The 26,235-nt window shown below is 42.5% G+C and overlaps 1 protein-coding gene across 2 annotated transcripts in view; it reads right to left on the bottom strand.

Annotated features, from left to right (window-relative positions):
* The window catches only part of LOC115165845 (centrosomal protein of 104 kDa), a 44,952-nt gene extending 18,922 nt beyond the window's left edge, over positions 1-26,030 (bottom strand). Inside the window, exons 1-19 of one of the 2 annotated variants that reach the window (XM_029719272.1) lie at positions 25,950-26,030; positions 25,215-25,341; positions 24,438-24,611; positions 23,890-24,028; positions 23,692-23,754; positions 22,286-22,362; positions 17,725-17,893; positions 16,274-16,429; positions 14,216-14,449; positions 13,121-13,333; positions 12,824-12,991; positions 8,977-9,150; positions 7,305-7,481; positions 3,737-3,937; positions 3,192-3,287; positions 2,820-2,898; positions 2,533-2,608; positions 2,155-2,263; positions 1,791-1,929 (exon numbers count right to left, since the gene is read on the bottom strand). In XM_029719272.1, coding sequence (XP_029575132.1) covers positions 1,791-1,929; positions 2,155-2,263; positions 2,533-2,608; positions 2,820-2,898; positions 3,192-3,287; positions 3,737-3,937; positions 7,305-7,481; positions 8,977-9,150; positions 12,824-12,991; positions 13,121-13,333; positions 14,216-14,449; positions 16,274-16,429; positions 17,725-17,893; positions 22,286-22,362; positions 23,692-23,754; positions 23,890-24,028; positions 24,438-24,611; positions 25,215-25,327 — 2,557 coding nt within the window. In that variant the 5' untranslated portion in view covers positions 25,328-25,341; positions 25,950-26,030. The remainder of the gene's footprint in view (positions 1-1,790; positions 1,930-2,154; positions 2,264-2,532; positions 2,609-2,819; positions 2,899-3,191; positions 3,288-3,736; positions 3,938-7,304; positions 7,482-8,976; positions 9,151-12,823; positions 12,992-13,120; positions 13,334-14,215; positions 14,450-16,273; positions 16,430-17,724; positions 17,894-22,285; positions 22,363-23,691; positions 23,755-23,889; positions 24,029-24,437; positions 24,612-25,214; positions 25,342-25,949) is intronic. The other variant, XM_029719273.1, reaches the window with a different exon arrangement.
* Positions 26,031-26,235: the final 205 nt, after the last annotated feature.

The raw sequence follows: 26,235 nt of genomic DNA, 5'->3' as shown, positions 1-26,235 counted from the left end.
GAGAAATAGAAGCCATAAAATAATAATACATTTAATATCTTTCTTCATTACTTAATAACTTTTTTTCATGATTGTATTTATTATTATTGTATTTAACATTGTGTGTCCCTGATATCACTTTCCACCCTGTTAGTTTGCAGTAATAGTCCTTTAAGAAAACAGCCCCTTCCCACAATGACATCATGTTCATGAAGTGTCATCATTTGTTTGGTGGGAAAACAATGGTGCAAAGCTAAATAAATATTAAACACTTGGTTTTATCTATTTTTCCATGTTTCATTATGTTAGTCTGTCTCACTCCTACATTGCCACCGTGATAACATTTCTAATGTTAAAATCTTCAAGTGCTTACCATTATTCTAACCTTAACCCACAGAGCTATGGCTAATTTAGGCTCCAAATGTTCACCCTGTTAGGTTCCACCCTGTTAGGATTATCATCTCTAGCTTGTGCTTGGCTCTGCCCACCTCCTTGCTTCTTCTGCCCACTATGACTCATTTGTTCCCATTGGAAAAGACAGGCTGTGGTCTTGGGTTAGTTATACAAATCTTTGTTTGCAATGTTTGCTATGTCTCGGATTTACATTCACTTATAGATGGGTTAGCTGCCAATGTCACGAAAACAACGCACACGCTTCAATGAGGCAGAAGTCTGTGTGTTGTTGTGATTCTGGATGGCCAGATAGCTAGCAACAATGACAAGAAGCTACCATGTGGGGAATCATAGATGGCTTGTTTCAACTCATTGTATCTTGTTATTGATACCATGTCTTGTTTTGAGGTGTTTTGACTGATGTCACGTTTATGCTAATATGGCTCAAATGTGCTTGCTAGCTAACCAACAACTGTAACAATGTATTTGAGAGACAACAAGTGCTCATTGTGCAAATGTATTTATGACTTCAATAAACAGACACAAAATATAGTTTACATGTTGTCAACAATCTAAGCCAACCCAGTCTGTTTTGCCCCATTGTTGCAAATACGCGTCGGTTTTGTTGCTAAACAACCAACCAGTCTATACATTTCCATACTCACCAAGAATTACATTCGGTAGTTCATTTCAGCAGAGATGGTGGCTTTTAGTATAGTTTTTGAATCTTTACAAACCGGACAAAACGTATAGACGGGTTGGTTGTTTAGCTAAAACAAGCCACCTACGAATCCCCACATGGCAGCTTCGTGTCATTGTTGGTAGCTGTCTGACCATTCAGAGTCATTACACCACACGGACCTCTGCTTAAAAATACAATAAAATGAAAGTATTAGAACAGTTACGACGATCATTTTATTCATGACCTTTATCCATAATCATTGGTTACACGGTTATACATTTACTGTGCTAGCCCTAATAATAACACTGCCATGCTATTGTTTTACAAAAATGTTCCCATTCTCCCGCAAACCGGAAGGATGTTGTCTATACATTTTATTCAGCACTATTGAAGCTATAGAGCGCCAATGTATATACTCCATGCAGTGATGTTACCTCTCAGTGATAATGTTTCCTTTCTATCAGTCATTTACACAAGTACTGTTTTAATGAGCTTACTTGACAACCCAACTGTTAAGAGCCCCTGAGGGTTAATGGACAGGCATGAATGAAAGAGTAGATGAGTGTATATAGTAACAAGCACAAAAGACTCAATATCTTTGGCTGTGTTGGATTCTTGTAAGAATATACTTGCTTACAAAGACTCAAAGAAGGGATCAAGCATTTGGCAAGGTTAGCAGGGTAAGCAGTTATCAATGTTAGCAGTTCGCTAGTGCTAGAAGAATGTTGAGACTTACGGTTGCAGGCAGGGCTCTGGGTGTGGTGGGTGAGCTCGTCAGTGGGCACGGCCTCTGAGCAGCGAGGGCACTGACTGAACCTGGCCCTGTTCTCACACTCCCCCAACAGGTGCTCTGTGAGGCTGGCTATCTCAACCACCTGAGAGAGACAACATCAGTCACAAAAACACACTGGTCACCAACACAAGGACACACAAAACCACACTTTGTGTCTACGCACTACACTGTCATATCCTTACTCCACCCAAAGCTTACTCCACCCAAAGCTCCTGCTGGTTCTCCTCCCTATGGTCCTTCCGCAATGGGTCATTTTGTCATTTTTTGATAGGAGTTACTTGAAGTGGCCCTACTGGCCTTTGCATACCTGTCTACATTTGTCACAGCAATGCAACATAGGACAGTGCTTCCAATAGTGCAGGTCCAATCCATCCTCAGTGAAGGACTCATCTTTTTCACCGCAGAATATACAGAGGCTGAAATACATTGAGAATATACACACACCGACCGAAACACATTGAGAATATACACAGGCTGAAACCAATTCAGAATATACATACGCTATAACATTAAGAATACACAGACTGAAACACATTATGAATAAATACAGGCTGGAAAATAAAATTCAAAGGCATTCCATGTTGCCAATTAGCTGTTTTCCACTCTTATGTATTAGACCATTTTTTACAGCATTTCAGTCAGCTTTGTAGATTCCCTTCTGATTTTGCTGGGCATCAACACTCACTTGTCCAAGTTGTTGACAACTGAAGACTGGTTATCTCCTGCATCTTCCGGGTTGCTTTGGGGTGCAGTTTTGACACCTGGAAAGCAACAGGGATTTTTCACCTGTCACTACAAACTAGAGGGACAGTGTACTGTAGTCCCTAAAATAATGTCTCAGTGGTGCAACCAGCATTCCACCGTAAAAACAAAAACGTGAACCACAATGGCTTTGGCCAAAACCTTTTGTGGTATTTGAGGTGGGTTTATCAAAGTCAGTATACAGTGTTTGAGGATAGGGTTCATACAGACCTGTTTTTACAACTTTTACAGCCTCTTTCTTCTGTCCTTTGGTATTTCCCTTCTCGTTTTCCACTTTGAAATTGCCCTTCTTAAAAAAACACAAAAAAAAAAAAACACAAATCAACAGACTTGCAGACATACAGTACATACAGTCTAAAAAGTGTTGTAAAACCATATACCTGTGCTTATATCCATACCAATGGTACATATGATTAAGTGTCTTTTGGAAATAATCAATACCATAGAGACTATTACGTGTGTGTTCTATTCACTTCAGTGGTCTGTACAGTGGAATGAGTGCACCACAAGGAGGAGTGACACAGACACGCTGGCCTGTTGAAGGAAATGAGCTAATAGTGCAGTGATGACAGCTCCACCTACACTGATCTCATTCAAGGCAGCCAGCTGCTCCTGAAGACTACGGATCTCCTCCTTCTCCTTCTCCCCCTCCTGCTGTGAGCCTCCCTTCTTTGACGTCTGAAACAAAATTAAAGAAGTATAGTGACACACTTAATGCCATAGTACTGTATAAGTCTCTCTCTCTCTCACAAACTCATTCCTTTTCTCCTCTCCCTCTGTCGTTCTTCTTCTCCTCTATCGCTCTTCCTCTCTCTCTCTGTGTGTTTGCCCATGCTTCTCTAACAACCCAGTCATGTCTGGAAGCCTTCCAGACAGACTCTACTGCAGTGATGACGATGTGTCCTTAAACTTACACAAGGAGACACAGCCAGAATTTTAGCAGTGGAACATTACTTAATAGTAGCACGGTCATTACTTAATGGGACTAATGGGGTGAGAGAACCCAAGCAACAGAAAATAAGCAGCTTGTCACCCATCCCAAAGAACTGTGGGAACTTGTTCAGAATCACAGCGTGTCCAACGTCAAGTCATGACTCATTCAAGCACACAGATGGGCCGAGCCTTGCCTGGGACTCCACCGGCCGCCCATCGATCCTGGCGAAGCCGTCAAATATGTTTTTATAGAGGACGTTCTTGCGAGTGGCGGCATCGTTGGCCGGGAGGTAGCTGAGGATGGCGGTCTTGTGCAGGCGGTACATAGCCAGGATGATGAGCACGACCGTCTCTCTCACCTCTGACGCGCTGTGCTGCAGCGCACCTGTACAGAACTGACACAGAGGCACAGATGTGATAAACAAGAGAACAAGATCTTTTAGAAAGCTGAAACGGAAACAAAAAGACTGGTTTACCAGAGACAGTTTAAGTCTAATCCTGGAGAAAAAAACTCCTGCTTAATGGAGAATCTCCATTGAAAGTGCTTTTTAGTCCAGAACAAGGCTTCATTTGTAGTCTGGTAAACCGCCTATAAGAGCCTTAACAGAAATTAAACAAAAACAAAGAGGATACATTAGCAGGTTAAAAAAGCTACAACATACTGAGTTTAGCATGATGTATCTGTACAGAGGATGAAATACAAAAGGAGGTTGCATGTCCAAAAAGAAGCAAGCATGCAAGCACCACTCAGATAGTGAATGAAACAACTAAATGTATAAATTACAGTTATTGACTGAATGAAAAAGCCTGCATGTGTGATATGTAGAAATTCTACAGATTTCATTGAAACATGATACTAATCAATGCTTGTTTAAACCAACAGTCATTATATTACGATAGTCTGGTGAGAATGATAGCTCAATAGCCATCATAGCATATCAGCTAGAGAACATTCAGAGAGAGCATTTACCTCAAAAGGTAAACTGTGTACAAAGGGCACCTATACTCTCCCTGAGTCAATGGGCTGGGGACAGGCAGCCATTATTCTACGTTGTCTCTCACTGCTTCTCATTTTAATTACAGGAAATTCAATCACCTCTTTGCTCCGGCTCCCGGCCCATCTCCCAGGTAACCGGAGGGGAAAGGGAGAAATGTATTAGTCTTCGGACCAGGGGGAAATAACCCGGCTGACCCTGCACTGAGCAAAGAGCAACCTAGCAGGGTTCTCCCAAGGATTTTTTAACAAGGTGGTGCTACTGACTACTGCCGGGAGGGAGGCCTCAGAGATTTTTGGGAGCCCGAGGAGGAAGAGGTGTGAAACTCAAGCAGTACGGCTCAGTTGCATAAACCCCCATTGTTCAGTGAGACGACACAGACCTGAGGATGGACATGAAGCCATCATCTTACAATAGCAATCAGGTGTGTTGACAAAACTGGAAAACTGGGTCTGGGAATTCACGTTTATGACCGTGAGACCGATTTTCATACAACACCTCACTGACTGAACCCACAGGGTTTACATATTATGTGTTTTTAGGACAAGTGGTGCGCCAAGACTCCTGAAGGGCTGTCAATGAACACCAACAGTTTTCAACTGAAACCAATTCCAGTCTTAGGCAGCGAGAAAGCATTATAGGGAAATGCCCTCCCACTATTGCCTCCGAATGCAACGCTTATCCCAAAAGTTTTCAGCAAACATTGAAAGGAGCTGACATAAAGGAGTTGGTGCATGTGCTAGCTGTCTGCAAGCACACACAAACAAACATGCAAACACAGGCCACCGAGGAGAGTACCGTCTGGGGCTCTTCAACTTGAGGGACTCCGGTGCAGAATTTAACAATTTGCTCCCGCCTCCCATAAACCCAGCGGTGAAGCAGAGGCCGGCCAAAAGAAGTCTGACGTCAACTAGAGAGGACAGGCAATCACACTGCCCACTTTGTCAACACTTGGATAGTTGACACATAGATACTAGGTCACTGTTGGAAGTGAAGACAGAGAGAGAGAGACAGAGAGAGAGAGAGAGAGAGAGAGAGAGAGAGACAGACAGAGAGAGACAGAGAGAGACAGAGAGAGAGACAGAGAGAGACAGAGACAGAGACAGAGACAGAGACAGACAGACAGACAGACAGACAGACAGACAGACAGACAGACAGACAGACAGACAGACAGACAGACAGACAGACAGACAGACAGACAGACAGACAGACAGACAGACAGACAGACAGAGAGACAGACAGAGAGAGAGAGACACAGAGAGAGAGAGACAGACAGAGAGAGAGAGACAGAGAGAGAATACATCAAAGTGGGCACCCCCGGGACTTTGCTAATCACTTTCTCCAGGAAACGAGGTGACAGGCCACTGACTCAACTGCAGAATCTCGATAGTGGAGGGAAATCTCAAAGACCAGATTACCTGCTGAACTTTGCCACACAGACAAATGCGTGGGACAATGTTGTTCATCCTAGCATCCGGGTTTGTCTTCTTCCTAGGCCTGTTATTGCTCTCTAAGTACTGTACATCCCTGCACTGAGGTGGAACGAAGGGAATGAGGCCTACTCACTCAGAAAACCTGGCTCCTAGATTCCTACCAAACATAGCTATACTTCCCTAAATATGAAAAAAGAGAGAGGGAAAATAAAATGTGATACAGTAACCTTTGATGCATGCAAGAAAAAAGATAATGAACATGTCTCATTAACATTTGTCTATATCATGGCTCTCCAACCATTTTCCTGGAGAGCTACCCTCCTGTAGGTTTTCGCTCCAACCCCAGTTCTAACTAACCCGATTTAGCTTATCAACGAGCTAATTATTAGAACCAGGTCCACTAGATTAGGGTTGGAGTGAAAATCTACAGGACAGTAGCTCTCCAGAAACAGGATTGGAGAGCCCTGGTCTATATGGAGGAAACATAAACTATTCCCTATGTTCACTGGGTACTGCTTCTTGCATTTCAAGCAATGTACTGTATATGCCACAATATGCTTGTTATTTATTGTTTATTTATTTGGTGGTTTAATTTATGGAACACATATTTATGCATATGTACGTATGCTTCTGAGCCTTATGTGAAGGCTATATTGTATACCATAGCTAAAATATTATCTTCTGTCCTGAGAGAGAGAGAGAGAGAGAGTTGGGGTGTGCTGTGGCATTCACCAATGGCAGCATGCCCCCAGCTGACCAGAGGTGACTAATGCCTATTTGAGTTGAGTGAATTAGGATGACTGATTCAAAACACGGACATCATCTATTTGGCAATCCTCTCTCATCCTTCAATTCCACTGATCAACTTATGATATAGATATTGAAGTGCATGGAAATGGACAATGGACAAGTCAAGATAAGTGGAGGCCTAAAGTCTATCTTTACTCTAGAGTGTGTTGACTGACTTCTGGGGTGTCTTCATTCACTGCTTCTCAAGAGCCCGGATAGTTGAACTGCAGATTCTTCTTCCCATCTATGCCTGAGCCCAGAAACGTGTGACAGCAAGTGGCACTAGGGTGACGACAACGCTCAAAAGCCTGCAAAAACGTGCCGGAGTCTGGTGCAGTGGTAGTGTTGCTGACTCTAGACCACACATGGGTTCAAAACCCGCCCTGCAACTTTCTATTCTGTCTCTCCATGTCATTCTGAATGACACAATAAATAAACAAATATGAAAGGGGAGTGGACGTCCACTGTTCTTAAAAAAAGCCTGCACACACTGCAACCCTCCAGGAGTGGGAGTAAAAGAAACCATGGTTGCCTTAGGTGTTTACCTTCATGACGTTGTCCAGAGTGAAGCCTGAGTTGTCTGTACCCAGTTCTCCCAGCAGCTTCTCCAGTAGCTCAGCCCTGCTCAGGGCCTGCCGTGAGGGGATGTTGGATTTAATGGGCTTCACCAGCTCCCCAGGCACCAACTGCAGGGCCTGCACCTCTTTAAACAGGGCCATGTCCTGCACAGGAGCGAGAGGAAGAGGCAAGGCAGCCATTTTGAAACCAGGAGGTAGTAGTGGAGAAGCAGTAATGAGGGAGCTACGACCAGGAATCTAAAGATTTAATAAACCCCAGAATGGGTGCTCAGTCTTTGGAGATGACAGAAGTGAATATAAAAAGGTTCAGGATGACCCTTCAAATCATGTTTCACACTGAAAAACATCAACATTTCTTTCTCTATACAAACATGATATTGATACATTTAACATTTTCTAGAATGCAGACCTTAGGCACAACAATTGCACCATAGAAAAGTACTGGAGTTAATTAAATAACCTAACTCATCAATATACTTTTTAAAAAGACAGCTTATCATCTATCCAGATATGTAGGAACACCATCAATTTGGGCACCATCTAAAGTGCATATGCTTAAATCATAAGCGTCATTTTTATGTTGGCAAAGCCCATTCATGAAAAGTTACAATACAAGCTTGTTCGCTATTCGCTAATATCTTTAAGAGGTGCATAGTCAAGAGCCTTTAAAGAAAGATTGTGCTAAAGTTCTATAATGTGTAAATGGCCTTTAAAGGTCATTGCATGCTAACCTACAGTACCCTACTAATGTTTTGCTCACAAGAATGTTCTGGGAAAGTGAGATGAATGCATAATGAATAAGGACGTATTATTGCTCCTAGAATGGACCAGAAGACCCTTTCATGCTATGTGTATTTTTATGGTACTACTAAAAATGTTAAGTTTCATTTGTGTGTCCATTGCTGTTTATATAGACCAAGGCCAATAATGTTTTGTGCCCGCACTCACGCACGAATGCACGCACGCACCAACACACAAACACAGTCCCTCCGTTTCTCTGTAGGGCCCCAACATTTCTAGTACAACATGGGGCTTATTGGGGAGTTTGAAATCAGCTGCAACACTTCCAGCTCTTCATCCAAACAGAGCTACAGTAAATGTTAGCTACATGTCTAAACGTTCTAGATCGGGCGCGGGCCTCGATGGCATGCAGTCAATGAGACGTTTGTAATGGAATGGTGATATATTGTACAGCAATATTCTCTAATTAATCTCATCCACAACTACCAACATGTAGTTCCCACCTGGGTGATCGGCAGCAGACATTTTGTGGCCAAACGTCTGCCACACAATGGCCTGCTATCACAGTGTAGGTTAAGAACGTACTACAATAGCAATATAGGCCTAGCAAGAAATCAGGTCTGCAAATGAAGGGGACCAGGTTGGGAATTTGGCCAGAGCACGATAAGTACATCCATAGAGCAGCAACCCGCCTGGCTGAAGTCCTCAATGATGCTGCCCATGCTAAAATAGGCTTTGTGGCAAAGGGGGGGCATGCGGCCAGCAGCTCCCCTTTTGAATGCCCTCGGCATGTGGGTACACAGACCCGCGAGCAACTGTGGCCCCTCATGAGGAGTTCAGATTTTTCTGTGGCCCCCACCCCATCAAAGTTGCCCATCCCTGATCTAACTCTACCCACCTGGATGAAAGCTGTGGCCATGGCCCGTAGTCTGGTGGCCGAGTCCCCGGTCCTGGAGAGTAGGTTGGGCCAGGTCTGCTCCACGCAGTGGACCACCTCGGCTCTGCCCAGGGCCTGGCCTGGGATCAACTGGGTCAGCAGCAGCCGCAGCAGCTTCAGGGATGCCTGAAACACCTACAGGACAGGACCATCAACGACACACACATACATTAGAAGTAACCAAAGAGTAATCTCATTACAACATTCTGGAATGTCCTATTAAACATGGTTACTTACTCTAGTTTTATTTTTGTTTGTATAACATTAGTCAACTCAGCAGCCGAGTGTCCTCCCTTAGATTGGAAGTTTTGGGGGTTGGAAACAGTGGACCCAATGCCTCAGGACCATCTTTCTCATTGCAGGACAAGTCAGGGAAAGTGGTTGCAACTTACAAGTTGCAACTTACAACTCACCAATCCTCTCTAATATTTTCTTAAGGAGAGACCTCTAGCAGTGAGCAGTGGGAATGTGAGTGGGACTGGGACAGCATTGTTGGGGGGGGGGGGTAGAATGTGTGTGTATAGCACTCAGAGAGTGAATAAACATATCTGGCCTTCATGTGTGTCTGTCACTGCTAACAAATTATCCATTTTCAATTCAATTTACACAGCCTAAAACTTTCCAATTGACAACAAAACCTTACACATTCCAGTGGTGTCTATTCATGTGTGCCAAGAGAAGCCAGGCTTCCCCCCAAAAAAAGAAGTAAAAAAAGTAGAAAAAAAACACATTAAATAATGCATCTTTCGTCTCTGTGCTTCATAATTTTCCTTCAATTCGCAGAGAAAGTATTCAGAGCGAGCGAAACAGCACCCCTCTGTCTCTGTATGTGAAGCTCATCTATCCGATGTGGTCTGGTCAAAAATATTATGATATTGTTGCCGCCCGTAGCATTGAATACAAGAGAAGACAGCGAGCATTGGCACTTTCCTAAATTAGCCAGAGATGGAAATAGTGATTTGGACTTGTGGTTTTACTGAATTCTCCGTACTGGCCAATGATTATAACGCCGATTCTGATCCAACTATAAATTCAGACATTGTGCCCCTGGCCTGAGAGGATGGAAGTTCAACATGTAGCTAGATGTAGTATGCTAATGTTAACTAGCTGGAATGGCATTTTAGCCAGGTAGCCTAGGACAACAAAAACTTAAAGTGTGTACTGTATCATGACAGAATCATAGACCGTTTAGACAACATGAAAGAGGAGGATGGCATAGGCGTTTCTCTACAAGTAGGGTGAGTCAACATGTTTTTTCTACTTGCACAAACGCACACAAACACAGATATCAGTACAATGGACAGCCACATCATATTTAGCTGACGTTGATTGGACTAAATCGTTTTTTGTATTTTTTAGTTGTCACTGTATTGGACTAGCATAGGTGATTAGATGATGTTGAAGTTGAATGGTGCTGGAATAGTGGAGGCAGCGCCGGTTTTCTTTGAGACTTGAGGCAACTCTCCGTGGTTCTAAATCAATAGTTGTTTAGTAGCCCGAAAATTACGGAATCATTAACTTGCTTGACCATGCTGTAGTAGGTCATGTAATGGTTTGTTACATGTAATATGTTTTGTGGACATCACCGGACAGATGTTGCTCTCCGGTTTTGTGATGAAACAAAGGTGTGGTTGAATTTATTCTGCCACTGTGTCTTCTTATTGTCTCTGCCTTTAGACCTATATATAAACATAACGATGGTCATTATGGCCAAACAGTTCTATTTTTGTTTCATCAGACCAGAGGAAATGTCTCCAAAAAGTACAATCTTTGTCCCCATATACAGTTGCAAACCGTAGTCTGGCTTTTTTAATGGAGCTGTGACTTCTTCCTTGCTGAGCAGCCTTTCAGGTTATGTCGATATAGGACTCGTTTTACTGTGGATATAGATACTTTTCTACCTGTTTCCTTCAGCATCTTCACAAGGTCCTTTGCTGTTGTTCTGGGATTGATTTGCACTTTTCGCACCAAAGTACGTTCATCTCCAGGAGACATAACGCGTCTCCTTCCTGAGCAGTATGACGGCTGCGTGGTCCCATGGTGTTTATACTTGCGTACTATTGTTTGTACGGATGAACGTGGTACCTTCAGGCATTTGGAAATTGCTGCAAAGGATGAACCAGACTTGTGGAGGTCTACAATTTATTTTCTGAGGTCTTGGCTGATTTCTTTTGATTTTCCCATGATGTCAAGCAAAGAGGCACTGAGTTTGAAGATACCTTGAAATACATCCACAGGTACACCTCCAATTGACTAAAATGATGTCAATTAGCCTATCAGAAGCTTCTAAAGCCATGACATCGTTTTCTGGAATTTTCCAAGCTGTTTAAAAGGCACAGTCAACTTAGTGTATGTAAACTTCTGACCCACTGGAATTGTGATACAGTGAATTATAAGTGAAATAATCCGTCTCTAAACAATTGTTGGAAAGATTACTTGTGTCATGCACAAAGTAGATGTCCTAACCGACTTGCCAAAACTATAGTTTGTTAACAAGAAAATTGTGGAGTGGTTGAAAAACGAGTTTTAATGACTTCAACCTAAGTGTATGTAAACTTCCGACTTCAACTGTATATATATATATACAGTTGAAGTCGGAAGTTTACATACACTTAGGTTGAAGTCTCCGTTAAATAAAGGTTAAATAAAAAATAAAAATAAAAATATATATATATATATTTTTTTTTTATTTAACCTTTATTTAACTAGGCAAGTCAGTTAAAAACAAATTCTTATTTTACAATGATGTCCTACCAAACCCTTCCCTAACACGGATGACACTGGGCCAAGTGTGCACCGCCCTATGGGACTCCCGATCACGGATGGTTGTGATACAGCCCGGGATCGAACCAGAGTCTGTAGTCTGCACTGAGCAGTGCCTTAGACCGTTTCGCCACTCAGGAGCCTCCAAAAATATCACAGTGTCAACGCATATGAACTAACAGGTTAGAGCAAACAACACAATTATTCCAACTCATAAGTTGTAGTATACCTTTTTTTTCTTGCTTGGCTTACCCAGTGATTTTACCCACGCACCGCTACTGCCTTCAAAACATGGACAATGCCTTTCACTTAATCATTCTATATTACGCTGATTGTATAGACTTTTAAGGGAAAAACCCTGTGAACTTGTTCATCAAACACAGGGAGAAAAGTGTCACAAATAACATCATCCCATGTTAAATAATGCCTAAACAAGGAAGTCCACAAATAAGAGCATGGTTCGAACACAAAAATAGACAAACATTTACCAAAAATGTCCCCGCTGCCTGCTGTGTAGGCTAAGCCAAAAAATGTATATATTTATTTCTGAAGTTGTCTATTTTTGTGTGCAAACCACCCTCTAAAACTGCATGATCAATATTTACTCTGTTCACAAACTTCTCAGTGCAACACACTACTGTGAAACGGTACCATATCACTTCCCCCAGTGCAGGTTTCCCAAGCGTGGGTTAGAATGAATGTTGGCCTCCATAAATCAGCCCCAGGCAACAAGAGTGGTTAGTCATTGTGGCATTTTTATGTTCTACATGTTGTTTGTAACTTCAATCTGGGCCAAGTGTGGTTAAAGGCACTAAAAGGTAAACATGTTAACCTACTGTTCTGAGTAATAAAGTACACAACCCCCAAAAAGATCCCCTGGCATCACAGCTACCGGTAAATCATCATACCTAGGCTAAATAGGGAGTGTCTGTGTCCAAAATGACACCCTATTCCCTATATAGTGCACTACTTTTGACTAGGTCCCATTGGGATCTGGTCAAAAGTAGTGCACTATATAGGGAATACGATACCATTTAAAACTCACAGATGATACTTTATCCTTGAGGGCCTTCTTGACCAGAAACACTGCAGCCCTCATCATGTTCCTCAGTTTCTCCTTGGGCGTCCCGGCTGATACTTCCGTCAGCTTCTTGTAGACAGCCAGCAGGGCATCTTCCCGGTAGGACCAAGTTTTTGAATAAGCCCCAGCCACCTAGGACAGATGAGAGGATTAGAAAGTCAAACTGTCCAGAGGATGACTGACTATGAGAGATACATCATGTAAAGTCTGGGTTTTTCCTGTGTGTGTGTGTGCATACATGCTTGCGTGTATTTATCTCACCAGTCCGTCTCCATACACCTCGATAGGGAAACTGGCCTCTCTCTGGGCACTCTCTGTCAGGGGCTCAGGCTCCCCAGTCACACCAGGGCTACAGGGGATGATGGTGGCCAGGGGAGAGGGGGGGAGACTGGACTCCTCAGGGTGGCTCTGGGGCATCTCCCCCTTTCTCTGCAGGGCAGGTAGGGGTCTCTCGTCATAAGGCAGGGTGGTGACCTGTGCATACAGTCATTCAATGGGAGATCAATGGGACATCAAACTATTGTTTCTATATAGATCAATTAATTTCTTTAAGATAACCTCACATGACCCTAATATTACTTTGCTTGCAGCAACACTAACTGAGGATTGAAATAAACAAAAAAAGTTACCTGTTCAGGTGGTTAAGAGTTTGGACTTGATGAGTGAAGATTTAAGCAGGTTTACATTTCTTACACCCAGATATCGCAAGTGTTGAGATACACTGAAATGTTCAGTGTTCAAGAGAAAAAGACCATGTAACCAGCCAAACAGACCGAGCTAGACAGACTAGTGAAAATATTGATTGATCAGATTATCTACTAAAACAAATGTTGCTTTCATTGACTATGCTGTCGTTGTATGTATAATGAGTTTTAGAACCCAGGTATAATATCTAATCCAAGTTTAACTGCAGGCCAACTGGCACAATACTCCCGTCCTGTAAAAGGCCAAAAGCAGGGCCTTCCAGCCAGGTTGGCTCGTGCTAAAGTCACTCAACTGTTTCACACTTTTAATTAAATTGTGAAACTGAACCTGTCTGCAGTCACACTGGTGAGTACACCGTACACCATGTTTCAAACACCCCTGCAGATTATAAGGAGGGGCTCAGTGCGTTTCTTGTCGCGACATTGTGGCTATAACTCTTCTTCAATAACTTTTGGGGTTTGGTATAACATGGAAAAAAGGAAAAAGTTGTGAATAGCATAAGAAAACTTATAACACCTATAACTGGGCATCAATCAGAGCTTTTTAAATTGTCACGTTAGTCTTTGCTAGCCTGGAAATCCAAACAGAATCATGCTTTGTTTCACAAGTCAAACAACAGTGCTACATAGTGTGATTCAGTGTGGGACTCACGTCTATCCTGGGCACTGCTGGGTAGGAGCGTGGTGTCAGAGAGAGGGAGCGCAGCAGGGTTTGGGGGGGACTGACAGGTTTGGGGGGGAAAGGTCCCACAGTCTCCGTGATCACAGGTTCCTGGTTTCTCCTCCTTGTTTCCGTGACAACCCTCATCTTGTATCCTACTTGGTGGCGGCGTGGGGAAGGCACATCGGGAGAGTCCTCGGATGGTGACTCCGTCATCTCCCTTATCTAAAGTCAACATGAGGAGAGAAGACGGAGGGCTTTCCTCGTCAAACTGCTTGGCTTTGCAATGTTGGTGGGTGTCAAGGTTGAAAGATGACCAAATGTCATTTAATGCAAGATGATGGAAGATTGGATATATGGGAAGCCAGGTAGCCTAGTGTTTAGCACAATGGGCCAGTAATCGAAAGGTCACTGGTTCAAATCCCCGAGTAGACAAGGTGAAAAATCTGTCAATGTGCCCTTCAGCAAGGCAGTTTACCGTAATTGCTCTTGTAAGACGCTCTGGATAAGTGTGTCTGCTAAAATGACCAAAAATATGAATATTTGTAGACATGCTAGTTAATTTGGTTACAAAATAATAAAAAGACCATTAATTACCATAATGCAGTGGTTTTCAACCTGTTTCTTTTTTTTGGTGAAAAATAATAACAGTTGGGACTATAATGATGTTGTAAGCAATTTTACATTACTTTTCACAATGCAAATTGTATAACAATTGTATAACAAACATAATAGGCCTTTAATCTGTTACATTCACTGATAAAATAGGCAAATTGACAGCTAAGATAGATATTTTATGTAAAATAATTCTGCGCCTCTGCGAATGGTGGACCTCAATAGCCTTTGACTGTGACTTGGTCGTCCCCGGAAAGGAAAAGTTTGGGAACCGCTGCCATAGTGAACGAACTTGTAATGTATTTTTCCATTATAAGGTCATGTTTGTTTTCAGTTGATATGTTGTTACAGCACTGTTTTTATGCTGTTTTATCCAAAAACCCAATTAAAATAGTTACATGAAGGCATTAAGATACACTACATGATCAAAAGTATTTGGACACCTGCTCGTCAAACATCTCAATCCGAAATCATGGGCATGAATATGGAGTTGGTCCCACCTTTGCTGCTATAACAGACTCCACTCTTCTGGAGGCTTTCCACTAGATGTTGGAACTTTGCTGCGGGGACCTGCTTCCACAAGAGCTTTAGTGAGGTCGGACATTGATGTTGGGCGATTAGGCCTGGCTCGCAGTCGGTGTTTCAATTTATCCCAAAGGTGTTCGATGGGGTTGAGGTCAGGGCTCTGTGCAGGCCAGTCAAGTTCTTCCACACCGATCTCAACAAACCATTTCTGTATGGACCTCACTTTGAGCATGGGGACTATGTCGTGCTGAAACAGGAAAGGGTCTGTTCCCACAAAGTTGGAAGCACAGAATCGTCTAAAAAGTCATTGGATGCTGTAGCATTAAGATTTCCCTTCACTGGAACTAAGGGACATAGCCCAAATCATGAAAAACAGCCCTAGACCCTTATTCCTCCTCCACCAAAATGTACAGTTGGCACCAGGAATTCAGACAGGTAGTGTTCTCCTGGCATCCGCCAAAACCAGATTCGTCCGTCGGACTGCCAGATGATGAAGCGTGATTCATCACTCCAGATAACGCGTTTCCACTGCTCCAGAGTCCAATGACAGCAAGCATTACACCACTCCAGCCGACGCTTGGCATTGCGCATGGTGATCTTAAGCTTGTGCTTGGAAGAGGCAGTTTGGAACTGGGTAGTGCGTGTTGCAACCGAGGACAGACGATTTTTAACGAGCTGACTTGTTGGAAAGGTGGCATCCTATGACGGTGCCACGTTGAAAATCACTGAGCTCTTCAGTAAGGCCATTCTACTGCCAATGTTTTTTCTATGGAGATTGCATGTCGGTGTGCTCAATTCTATACACCTGTCAGCAACGGGTATGGAGTGTCCACATACTTTTGTATATATAGTGTACATTCCCAGTCACAACAATTCAAATGACTGAAGAAGCCACATTGAGCCACTCACCATACCCATGTCCAGTAGGTTGTGGACCTCTAGTTGATGGTACACCGTCATCCTGTACTCCTCCATTTGCTCCTTCTTCTTCTTGGCTGTGTCATAGTCCTCCTTTTCTATGGCACAGCATTTCTCTACGTCATATCGGCCCAGACGTTCTCCTACCTAGCCCACAGTCACACAGGGGGACAGAAGGAAGTAAGAGGAGAGAGGATGGAGAAAGAGAAACAGTATGTTTTTTTCTGATTAAATATTTTAATGTCCATGAATGGACAACTAAAGGCCTAGATGTTGGAAGGAAGTGGCAAACTATCCATTATTGTTCAACATTGTGGTTAGTATGCAACGGGGCATTGCCATGCCCACAGGGCATCATGGTATTCCATGGACGGAATCGTTAACGTTTACGAACTGGATATTTTACCATTGTCAATATCCAAAATGGTACCCTAATCACTATATAGTGCACTATTTATGACCAGGGCCCATAGGGAAGTAGTGCACTACATAGGGAATAGGGTGCCACTTAGGACGGAGACCAGAGGTTCCAGTCCAATGCATCATTTTACAGGGAAATTCCATAGAACTGAGCAAGCTTGCTAGTACGGTGCCAGGTAACACAGATATATAAGACTATGGGTAACACAGCATTAGCTACTGATGTGAAAGACAATTAGTAGTAGATATATTTGAAGTATGTGACAATACTCAACCTTTATTTAAGTAGGCAAGCCAGTTAAGAACAAATTCTTATTTCCAATGACGGCCTACCCCGGCCAAACCCGGACGACGCTGGGCCAATTGTGTGCCGCCCTATGGGACGCGCAATCACAGCCGGATGTGATTCAGCCTGGATTCGAACCAGGGACTGTAGTGACGCCTCTTGCATTGAGATGCAGTGCCTTAGACCGCTGCGCCACTCGGGAGCACAATATGAAGTAATTGCCTTTTCTATCAATCCTACATTGGTGTGAGTTATGTCCCCAAGAGGCTATGGTGGAAGTGTTTCAGTTTGACCACCTTAGCAACAGCAGCGCATGCAACGCTAATTGGCCAGGCAAACAAGTGGATTGGAATTGGGTTTGGGAAGTTCTTTTGCTACGGGGTGGTGTCTGAATTCACTCACAAGATATGATATGGAGTATACTTTGTGTCCATTTGTAATGCAAAGATAACATATCTGTGTACTGTTTCAATGTCAAACTTCTTGCTTGTGATTCTAACAACACTTTTTTCCCCTACCCCTAGGCACTTCATGTAGATGGATAGATAGGTACTGTATAAGCAATATGGCACTAGCTCCACCTTATCCTCTAATAGGCAAGGTGGAATTTCCATCATATTACTTGAATCTAACTATGCAATACATCTTTTCAGATCTACACAAGGGCCAACGGGGGGGGGGGGGACAGGCTATTGCATATTTTGTTAAATTTTCACACAGAAGACCCTAGAAGTACCTTCTGCAGGTCAGCGATAGCCTGCTTGAGTGTTTTGGCGAACTCGTATCTCTCCTGACGGACCATCTCCTGCTTCTTGTCATCCAGCAGGTGGATGATGTGGGCTACCTCGGGGTCCTGGTACATGTCAAAAGCCAGGTCATCCAGAGGAGAGATGGACTCACACTTACTGAAAAAGACAATGGGATAGAGACACTTTTAATGCAGAGACCAGAGCTTAATTTCACACTTTCAGATAATAATGTACCCCAATTAGGTATTAAAAATGTTATCTGAAAGTGAGTGATTAGTTACACATTCTTTACATTTGTTGAGTCACAACACGACTCCCAAGTATCATCAGTATTGTTAAAAAAATATGATTTTTAACATCTATGGCAGGAAGCCGTTTGTGTGTGTCAACAGAGAAGGCGACTCCGGGATGCTGGTCTTCTAGGCAGAGTTGCAAATAAAAAGCCATATCTCAGACTGGCCAATAAAAATAAAAGATTAAGATGGGCAAAAGAACACAGACACTGGACAGAGGAACTCTGCCTAGAAGGCCAGCATCCCGGAGTCGCTTCTTCACTGATGACGTTGAGACTGGTGTTTTGCGGGTACTATTTAATGAAGCTGTGAGTTGAGGACTTATGAGGCGTCAGTTTCTCAAACTAGACACTCTAATGTACTTGTCCTCTCGCTCAGTTGTGCGCCGGGGCCTCCCACTCTTTCTATTCTTGTTAGAGCCAGTTTGCGCTGTTCTGTGAAGGGAGTAGTACACAGCGTTGTACGAGATCTTCAGTTTCTTGGTCATTTCTCACATGGAATAGCCTTCAATTCTCAGAACAAGAATAGACTGATGAGTTTCAAAATGTCCTTTGTTTCTGGCCATTTTGAGCCTGTAAATCGAACCCACAAATGCTGATGCTCCAGATACTCAACTAGTCTAAAGAAGGCCAGTATTGCTTCTTTAATCAGCGCCACAGTTTTCAGCTGTGCTAACATAATTGCAAAATTGTTTTCTAATGCCACTGGAACACAGGAGTGAAGGTTGCTGATAATGGGCCTCTGTACGCCTATGTAGATATTCGATAAAAAAAAATCAGCCGTTTCCAGCTACAATAGTAATTTACAACATTAACAATATCTTCACTGTATTTCTGATCAATTTGATGTTATTTTAAATGGACACTTTTTTTGCTTTTCTTTCAAAAACAAGGACATTTGTAAGTGACCCCAAACTTTTGAACACACTACTGCTCAAAAGTTTTAGAACACCTACTCATTCAAGGGTTTTTCTTAATTTTCTCTATTTTCTACATTGTAGAATAAGTGAAGACATTAAAACTATGAAATAACACAAATGGAATCATGAAGTAACCAAAAAAGTGTTAAACAATCAAGATATATTTTATATATACCCTTGGCTTTGAAAACAGCTTTGCACACTCTTGGCATTCTCTCAACCAGCTTCATTTCAATGAGCAGGTGTGCCTTTTTAAAAGTACATTTTTGGAATTTCTTTCCTTCTTAATGCGTTTGAGACAATCAGTTGTGGTATGACAAGGTAGGGGTGGTGTCCATAAGATAGCCCCATTTGGTAAAAGACCAAGTCCATATTACGGAAAGAACAGCTCAAATAAGCAGTGAGAAACAACAGTCCATCATCACTTTAAGACATGAAAGTCAGTCAATCCGGAACATTTCAAGAACTTTGAAAGTTTCTTCAAGCGCAGTGGAAAAAACCATCAAGCGCTATGATGAAACTGGCTCTCATGAGGACCGCCAAATGAAAGGCGGACCCAGAGTTACATCTGCTGCAGAGGATAAGTTCATTAGAGTTAACTGCACCTCAGATTGCAGCCCAAATAAATGCTTCACAGAGTTCAAGTAACAGACACATCTCAACATCAACTGTTCAGAGGAGACTGCGTCAATCCAGCCTTCGTGGTTGAATTGCTGCAAAGAAACCACTACTAAAGGACACCAATAAGAAGAAGAGACTTGCTGGGGCCAAGAAACACGAGCATTGTACATTAGACCGGTGGAAATCTGTCCTTTGGTCTGATGAGTCCAAATTTTTGATTTTTGGTTGCAAAATAAATTTGAGATTCTTCAAATAGCCACCCTTTGCCTTGATGACAGCTTTGCACACTCTTGGCATTCTCTGAATGAGTTCCCACATATGCTGAGCACTTGTTGGCTGATTTTCCTTCACCTACACTGCGTCTCACAAAGAAACGGCGGTTGGAACCAAATTTCCACTGGTCTAAATGTCCATTGCTCGGGTTTCATGACCCAAGCAAGTCTCTTCTTCTTATTGGTGTCCTTTAGTATTGATTTCTTTGCATCCCAAAATAAACTCAAGCCCACTACTGAAGGACACCAATAAGAAGAAAAGACTTGCTTGGGCCAAGAAAGATGAGAAATTTACATTAGACCGGTGGAAATCTGTCCATTGGTCTGATGAATCCAAATGTGCAATTTTTGGTTGCAATCTCTGTGTGTTTGTGAGACGCAGAGTAGGTGAACGGATTTTTTAAAACATTTTTAGTCATTTAGCAGACGCTCTTATCCAGAGCGGCTTACAGTAGTGATTGCATACATTACATGCATTTTTTTTTGTACTGGCCCCACGTGGGAATTGAACCCACAACCCTGGCGTTGCAAACACCATGCTGGCGTTGCAAACACCATGCTCTACCAACTGAGCCACAGGGAAGCCCGGATGATCTCGGCATGTGTGGTTCTCACCGTGAAGCATAGAGGAGGAGGTGTGATGATGCTTTGCTGGTGACACTGTCTGTGATTTATTTAGAATTCAAGGCACACTTAACCAGCATGGCTACCACAGCATTCTGCAGCGATACGCCATCCCATCTGGTTTGCGCTTAGTGGGATTATAATTTGTTTTTCAACAGGACAATGACCCAACACACCTCCAGGCTGTATAAGGGCTATTTGACCAAGAAGGATAGTGATGGAGTGCTGCATCAGATGACCTGGCCTCCACAATCACCCAACCTCAACCTAATTGAGATGGTTTGGTGGATGAGTTGGACCGCAGAGTGAAGGAAAAGCAGCCAACAAATGCTCAGCATATGTGAGAACACCTTTAAGACTGTTGGAAAAGCATTCCTCATGAAGCTTGTTGAGAGAATGCCAAGAGTGTGAAAAGCTTTCATCAAGGCAAAGGGTGGCTACTTTTTTGGTTACTACATGATTCCATATGTGTTATTTTATAGTTATTCTACAATGTAGAAAATAGTAAAAATAAAGAAAAACCCTTGAATGAGTATGTGTGTCCAAGCTTTTGACTGGTACTGTAGACCAAAGAGATGTGCATAGACTTCAGGAAGTGTACAACACCTACCTCTGCAACATCTATCAGAGGTCAGGAATACAAATACCTGGGTGTCCTCTTGGACAATAAGCTTCAGTGGAGTAAATGTACAGACCTGATCTACAAAAAGAGCCAAGAGAGACTGTACTTTCTCAAAAAGCTGGGATCTTTTAATGTAGACTGTACTATACGGACTCTGTTTTACAAATCCTTCATTGAGAGTATTTTAACTTTTTGTATTGCTTGTTAGTTTGGCAATGCCACTGTCAGCCAGAGAAATATGCTGAGAAGGATTATCACCACAGCAAGCAAGGTACTTGGAGTCAAACAGACAGGCCTGGATGAGATTTTTAAGATCAGGGCCCTTCCGCAAGGTTCACAAAATCATTTTAGACCCAAGCCACCCCCTGTACCCGGACTTTGAACTACTCCCCTCTGGGCGCAGGTATAGGGCACCACTCAGCAGGAAAAACAGAACTAGACAATAATTTGTGCTAGGTGTGATATCCCTCCTAAATAGCTCAGGCTAATGTTCCTATCGACTCAGTAAGGCCAGCAGGCTAGTCTTTAAAAAAATATGTTTTATTGGTATGTAACTGTTATGAAAGTTGTATTGTCAATTTTGTTTTGTATTTAAACGCCACTTTAAACGTGTACATGACACTGCAATATGGGGACAATAAAGTCAGTAAGTATATTTAGGGTTTTTGTTCAAAAACTAAAATCACTAGGAATTCAGCAAAAAAAAAGTTTAATTTAGGAAATCTGTTCACCAAGTATTCCCACAAAAAAAAAAGATTGTCTTAATGTAATCAAGGTATGAAATTATCTATTTTTGGGCTTACAGTAGTTGTGGTCAATTTACAGTGTACAAAATATTATAATTATGTTCCGGCCCCCCGACCATCTGCTCCAAGAAAAAAAATTGTCCCGAGGCTGAATCTAGATGCTTACCCCTGATCTATGGGATATTGTTTTGTTTTTCTAAAAATGTGAATGACATCTTGGAGTCTCAGTGACAAATTGACAACTATTCCACTTGATGCATCAGTTCCTGGGTTCTACATTAGCCAGATCTATTGTTAACAGACTATAGTCCAAGCTAAAGAGAAAAACTGTAAAATGGAAATGGCAAATTGAGTGGTGATCATACATAAACTTCAAGGTTAATGTTTTGTTTAAACAGCATTGTCACAGAGCACTTCACAGTAGAATGCGCCATGAGCCTTCAACCCTTACCCCATGTATGTTCCATCCAAGGCGGTCTCGTGCTGACTACTGTTGAGGTAGTGCTCAATCAGTTGCTCTCTGCTAGGCTGAGGGCAAACAGAGGTACAATTAACCTCTCTCAATGACAGGCTGCAAAACACACAGCCATAAGGCTCAGACAGGTCATCTGCTCAGTAAAACACACAACCACTGTTAACGGAGTCATTATTATGGATACAGGAATGGAGCATAGTCTAGTGGTAAACAAGCGAGTTTACAGTAACATGGACTTGATAAGGGGACTACTCAACTCTGTATAATACTTGATGAGGCAAGTCATCAATGCCACAACACCAGAGTTAGGTGATCTACCACAAGTAGTATGTCAATGATACGACCAGCTCTCACTCCACATACTTCAAAGTCACTCTATAGGCTTTACCTGTACAATCACAACATACATGCAGCAGTAAGAACACTAAACTCCCTGAGAGATAACCAGGCAAGCTAACACTGTGGCCGGGTGGAGGTACCTAAGAGTGGGATTAGAGAGTGACAATGTGAAGCTTGTACCGTGGAATCTGCCTATCTGTGTGTTGGAGAGGTAAGGCTGGGCCCCTTGGTGTAAGGGAAAGTTGCCCCTAGACGCTGATCTTTGGTCAGCTTTGCATTTTCCACATGAATGGTTAAGGTTAGGACTGGGGAGGGGAAGCTGATCTTATATCTGCAGCTAGGGGAAACTTCCCCTCGGAGCTGGGCCACTCTCTTCCAGGGGCTGTCCGTCCGCAGGTCTATCTGATTACAGTGGCTAAGGCCTCCTCTGTGATTACTCTGCCCTCGGAGTCGGATTACCACATTCCTTCCCCATGCCTGTCAGGGCAAGCAGCGCACACACACCAATACAGATGCCAATACAGGCACACACAGTGACCACCATGCAACAGAAACACTGTGTTTGTATGCATTTTGTAAACATACACTGACACATAGCTTGCATACATAAACAGTGGAAAAAGGTTTTCTCTATTTTCTCTATACGTAAATACATATTATGGAAACACATAACACCAATAAAATATATATGCCATTTAGCAGATGCTTTTATCCATTATTTTACCTTTATTTAACTAGGCAAGTCCACAATGTTCAGAAATATCGACCATGATTATCTGCAGAACAATGTAGGTATATAATGTGTATATGGTTCTACAGTAGCCATACTCACCATTGTGGGTTAAATGCTTATGGAAAAGTAATGAAATCAAATAGATGTTTTTATTAGCGCAGCCTATCAAGAAATTTACTTCAGGTTGGCAGGCTCACACAAATACTAGCACAGCAGCGCATTCTGGTGTTTCACAGTAGTACTGCGCCTTAAATATACAGTAACATAAACAGGACAGAACAGTCACGCACGTTTAAGAGCGACCACTTACAATTGTGTCAACAGCAGTGCCATCCACAGAATCTCCCAAAACATTAATGGCAACCAATGCAACCTGAAATGATAAACAAAAGTCGATGAAAAAATAAATCAAATAAACTATAAAATGATATGAATGTGGTAGTATATAAGTTAAATCAACAGGTTAAGGGGAATGACTTTATGTCTTTATGACTTCATAGTGGAGTACCTGGTTGTAAAGGTTGTAGCGGTTGACATGGTTTCTGTGAAAGGTTATACGGAGGTAAGTTCCAATGGCGTCCACGTGAACAGACTTCAGCTCCCGGGCTTTGAAGCCTGTTTTCTCATTGTCCGATAGAGAAACATACCTACGGCAAAAGTTGCATATCAATTTCAGTTACTGTGCACCTTTCTTGTAACGACAAAGCAGTAAATATGGTGAAAATGTAGGCCTATATATCATAATAGTAATATAGTTACTTAGAAATAACAGATGTTGAAGTTCAGCATGTATATTCACTACTATATGTGTGTCAGGTAGAAATTGAACCAACAACCTTTCTGTTCACAGCACCATGCTCCATAGAAACATGACAACCAACTAAGCCAGACTCATATACATTAGGGTACACCATAGCAAAATGTTTTGCAACAGAAAAAACAAATTTTCTATCAGACGAGTTCAGATACTCCCTCCCTGTTTCAGCTCAGTTTCTTGCTTTTGGTGCCTTGTCTGTGTCGGTCAGACATCTCTTTTCGCTGGTTCTACTGACTCACCCTAGCCTGCGGAGGTGCCCAGAGAGACCAGGTGAGTCGGCCTCTAGTAGTCGGTCCCCGATGTGGAACTCTATTTTGCCTGAGATCAGGTACTGGTGGGCAAGCAGCTGCAGCTTACGGACCCGACTCCGCTCTGGCAACTGCAAAGTGATCTGCTGAGGGTATGGACAGAACCTGTGGAAAGAAACAGTGAGGTTGGTACTTCTAGTACTGCACTTACAGTACATTACTGAAAAACAGATCTAAAAGCAGTGTGTGTGTGTGTGTGAATCCCAAACCAGCCCCTCGCCCCAACAAATTCGTTTGGAGGGCCCTCCGTTGTCACGTGTTGGTGACGAAACTCAGAAGGTGACTTCAATAGAGTGGAGAGGGGATTAATAAACCCATCAACTTCAGGACACACTCATGACTTGAATGGCGCAATTCATGTTCTGCATTTAAATAATAAAACAAGCATGAAATTCCCCCTGTTGTTTAACAAAATATAAAGGTCAGTAACAGTTAAACATTTAATTTGGGAGGTATTTCATTTGTTTCATGTGTCAAGCCTCAAAATCAGACAAACAAACGCACGTGTCATATAATTTGGCAGCCCTTGCAATTTTTTGTATGAAATTGCACAAACTCCAAACATATTGCAGTGTGTGTTGGGATAGCACTTCGCTCTGGAGCCTGCAGCCTTGCTGGCTTGGTCGAAGTGGCTTTCGGAGGCTTTGGGACACTTGCATATGGCGGAGGCGCACATGAGAGAGTGTGTGAGTGAGAAAGAGTGTCTACCTGGCAGATCTCCAGCCATTGACCGTTGGTGCATGGACCATCAGCTCCTTGGCACTGAAGTTATCTTCGTGACCAGAGGAACTGACCAGGGTGAATCCTATCTTCCTGGGCATCCTGCTGCTGCACACTATCAAATATGGACAAACATAACATAATCTAAAACGGAATATCATCTGAAGCACCGTTCACTATCAAATAGATTGGCACAGTAATTAGCTAGCTACCTATACTCGTAAACCATGGAAGACTGACAGCAATCTTCACCCTGGGATTGAGATAAACCTTGACAGCTACACTACTCTACAATGGACACAAGATTAGGTGTGTAGGTGAATTTGGGATTTCATTCTGCCATTTAATTTTCATATCATTCTGCCATTTAATATGAAATGTATGCCCCTAAACAAATTAGTTCAATAGCATACATTTCAATACTCCGTGTTAGCTATATGGTATTGCATTGCTTGCTTGCTTGCTTGCTTGCTTGCTTCTGACGTCCCTGGGGTGGGAAGGAATGAACTTGGAGCTGATGACAGCGCGAGTTAAAGACAGGCTAGCAAGCTTGTTGTAGCTAGCTAACGTTAGCTAACTCGTTCCTATTTAGAATGGTAACGTAAAACACCTTGAATTCATATAAATATAGTAACACCTGATGCACAATAAAACCACCGTTTGAATACAACGTATTTCCTATTGAAGTATAATGTTACTACAAATATATCAAAGATATCTTACCATGAACATTACAAAAATGTTGACAGCTTGCCCAAGTCCCATTTCATCTCCATAACCACCGCTGACAACAACTAGTAAGCTAAGGTGCGCATGTGCAGGATCATCGTGTCACCGCGAAGGACTGTGGTCCATGAAGTTTTTAATCAATTCAAAAATATTTTTGAGTATCCAGTCTGCACGTGCACTGCGCATATCATCTCCACTGCTCGATGCATATTTCACTGCGTCTTCCATTCGGCAGATAGACATTTTAAAGTGTATGTGCTCAAGTGTTACCGGGTGGCTT

This window comes from Salmo trutta, chromosome 28, assembly GCF_901001165.1.
Source record: "Salmo trutta chromosome 28, fSalTru1.1, whole genome shotgun sequence".
NCBI classification, from domain to species: domain Eukaryota; kingdom Metazoa; phylum Chordata; class Actinopteri; order Salmoniformes; family Salmonidae; genus Salmo; species Salmo trutta.
This window is presented reverse-complemented; position numbering and strand designations above follow the sequence as displayed.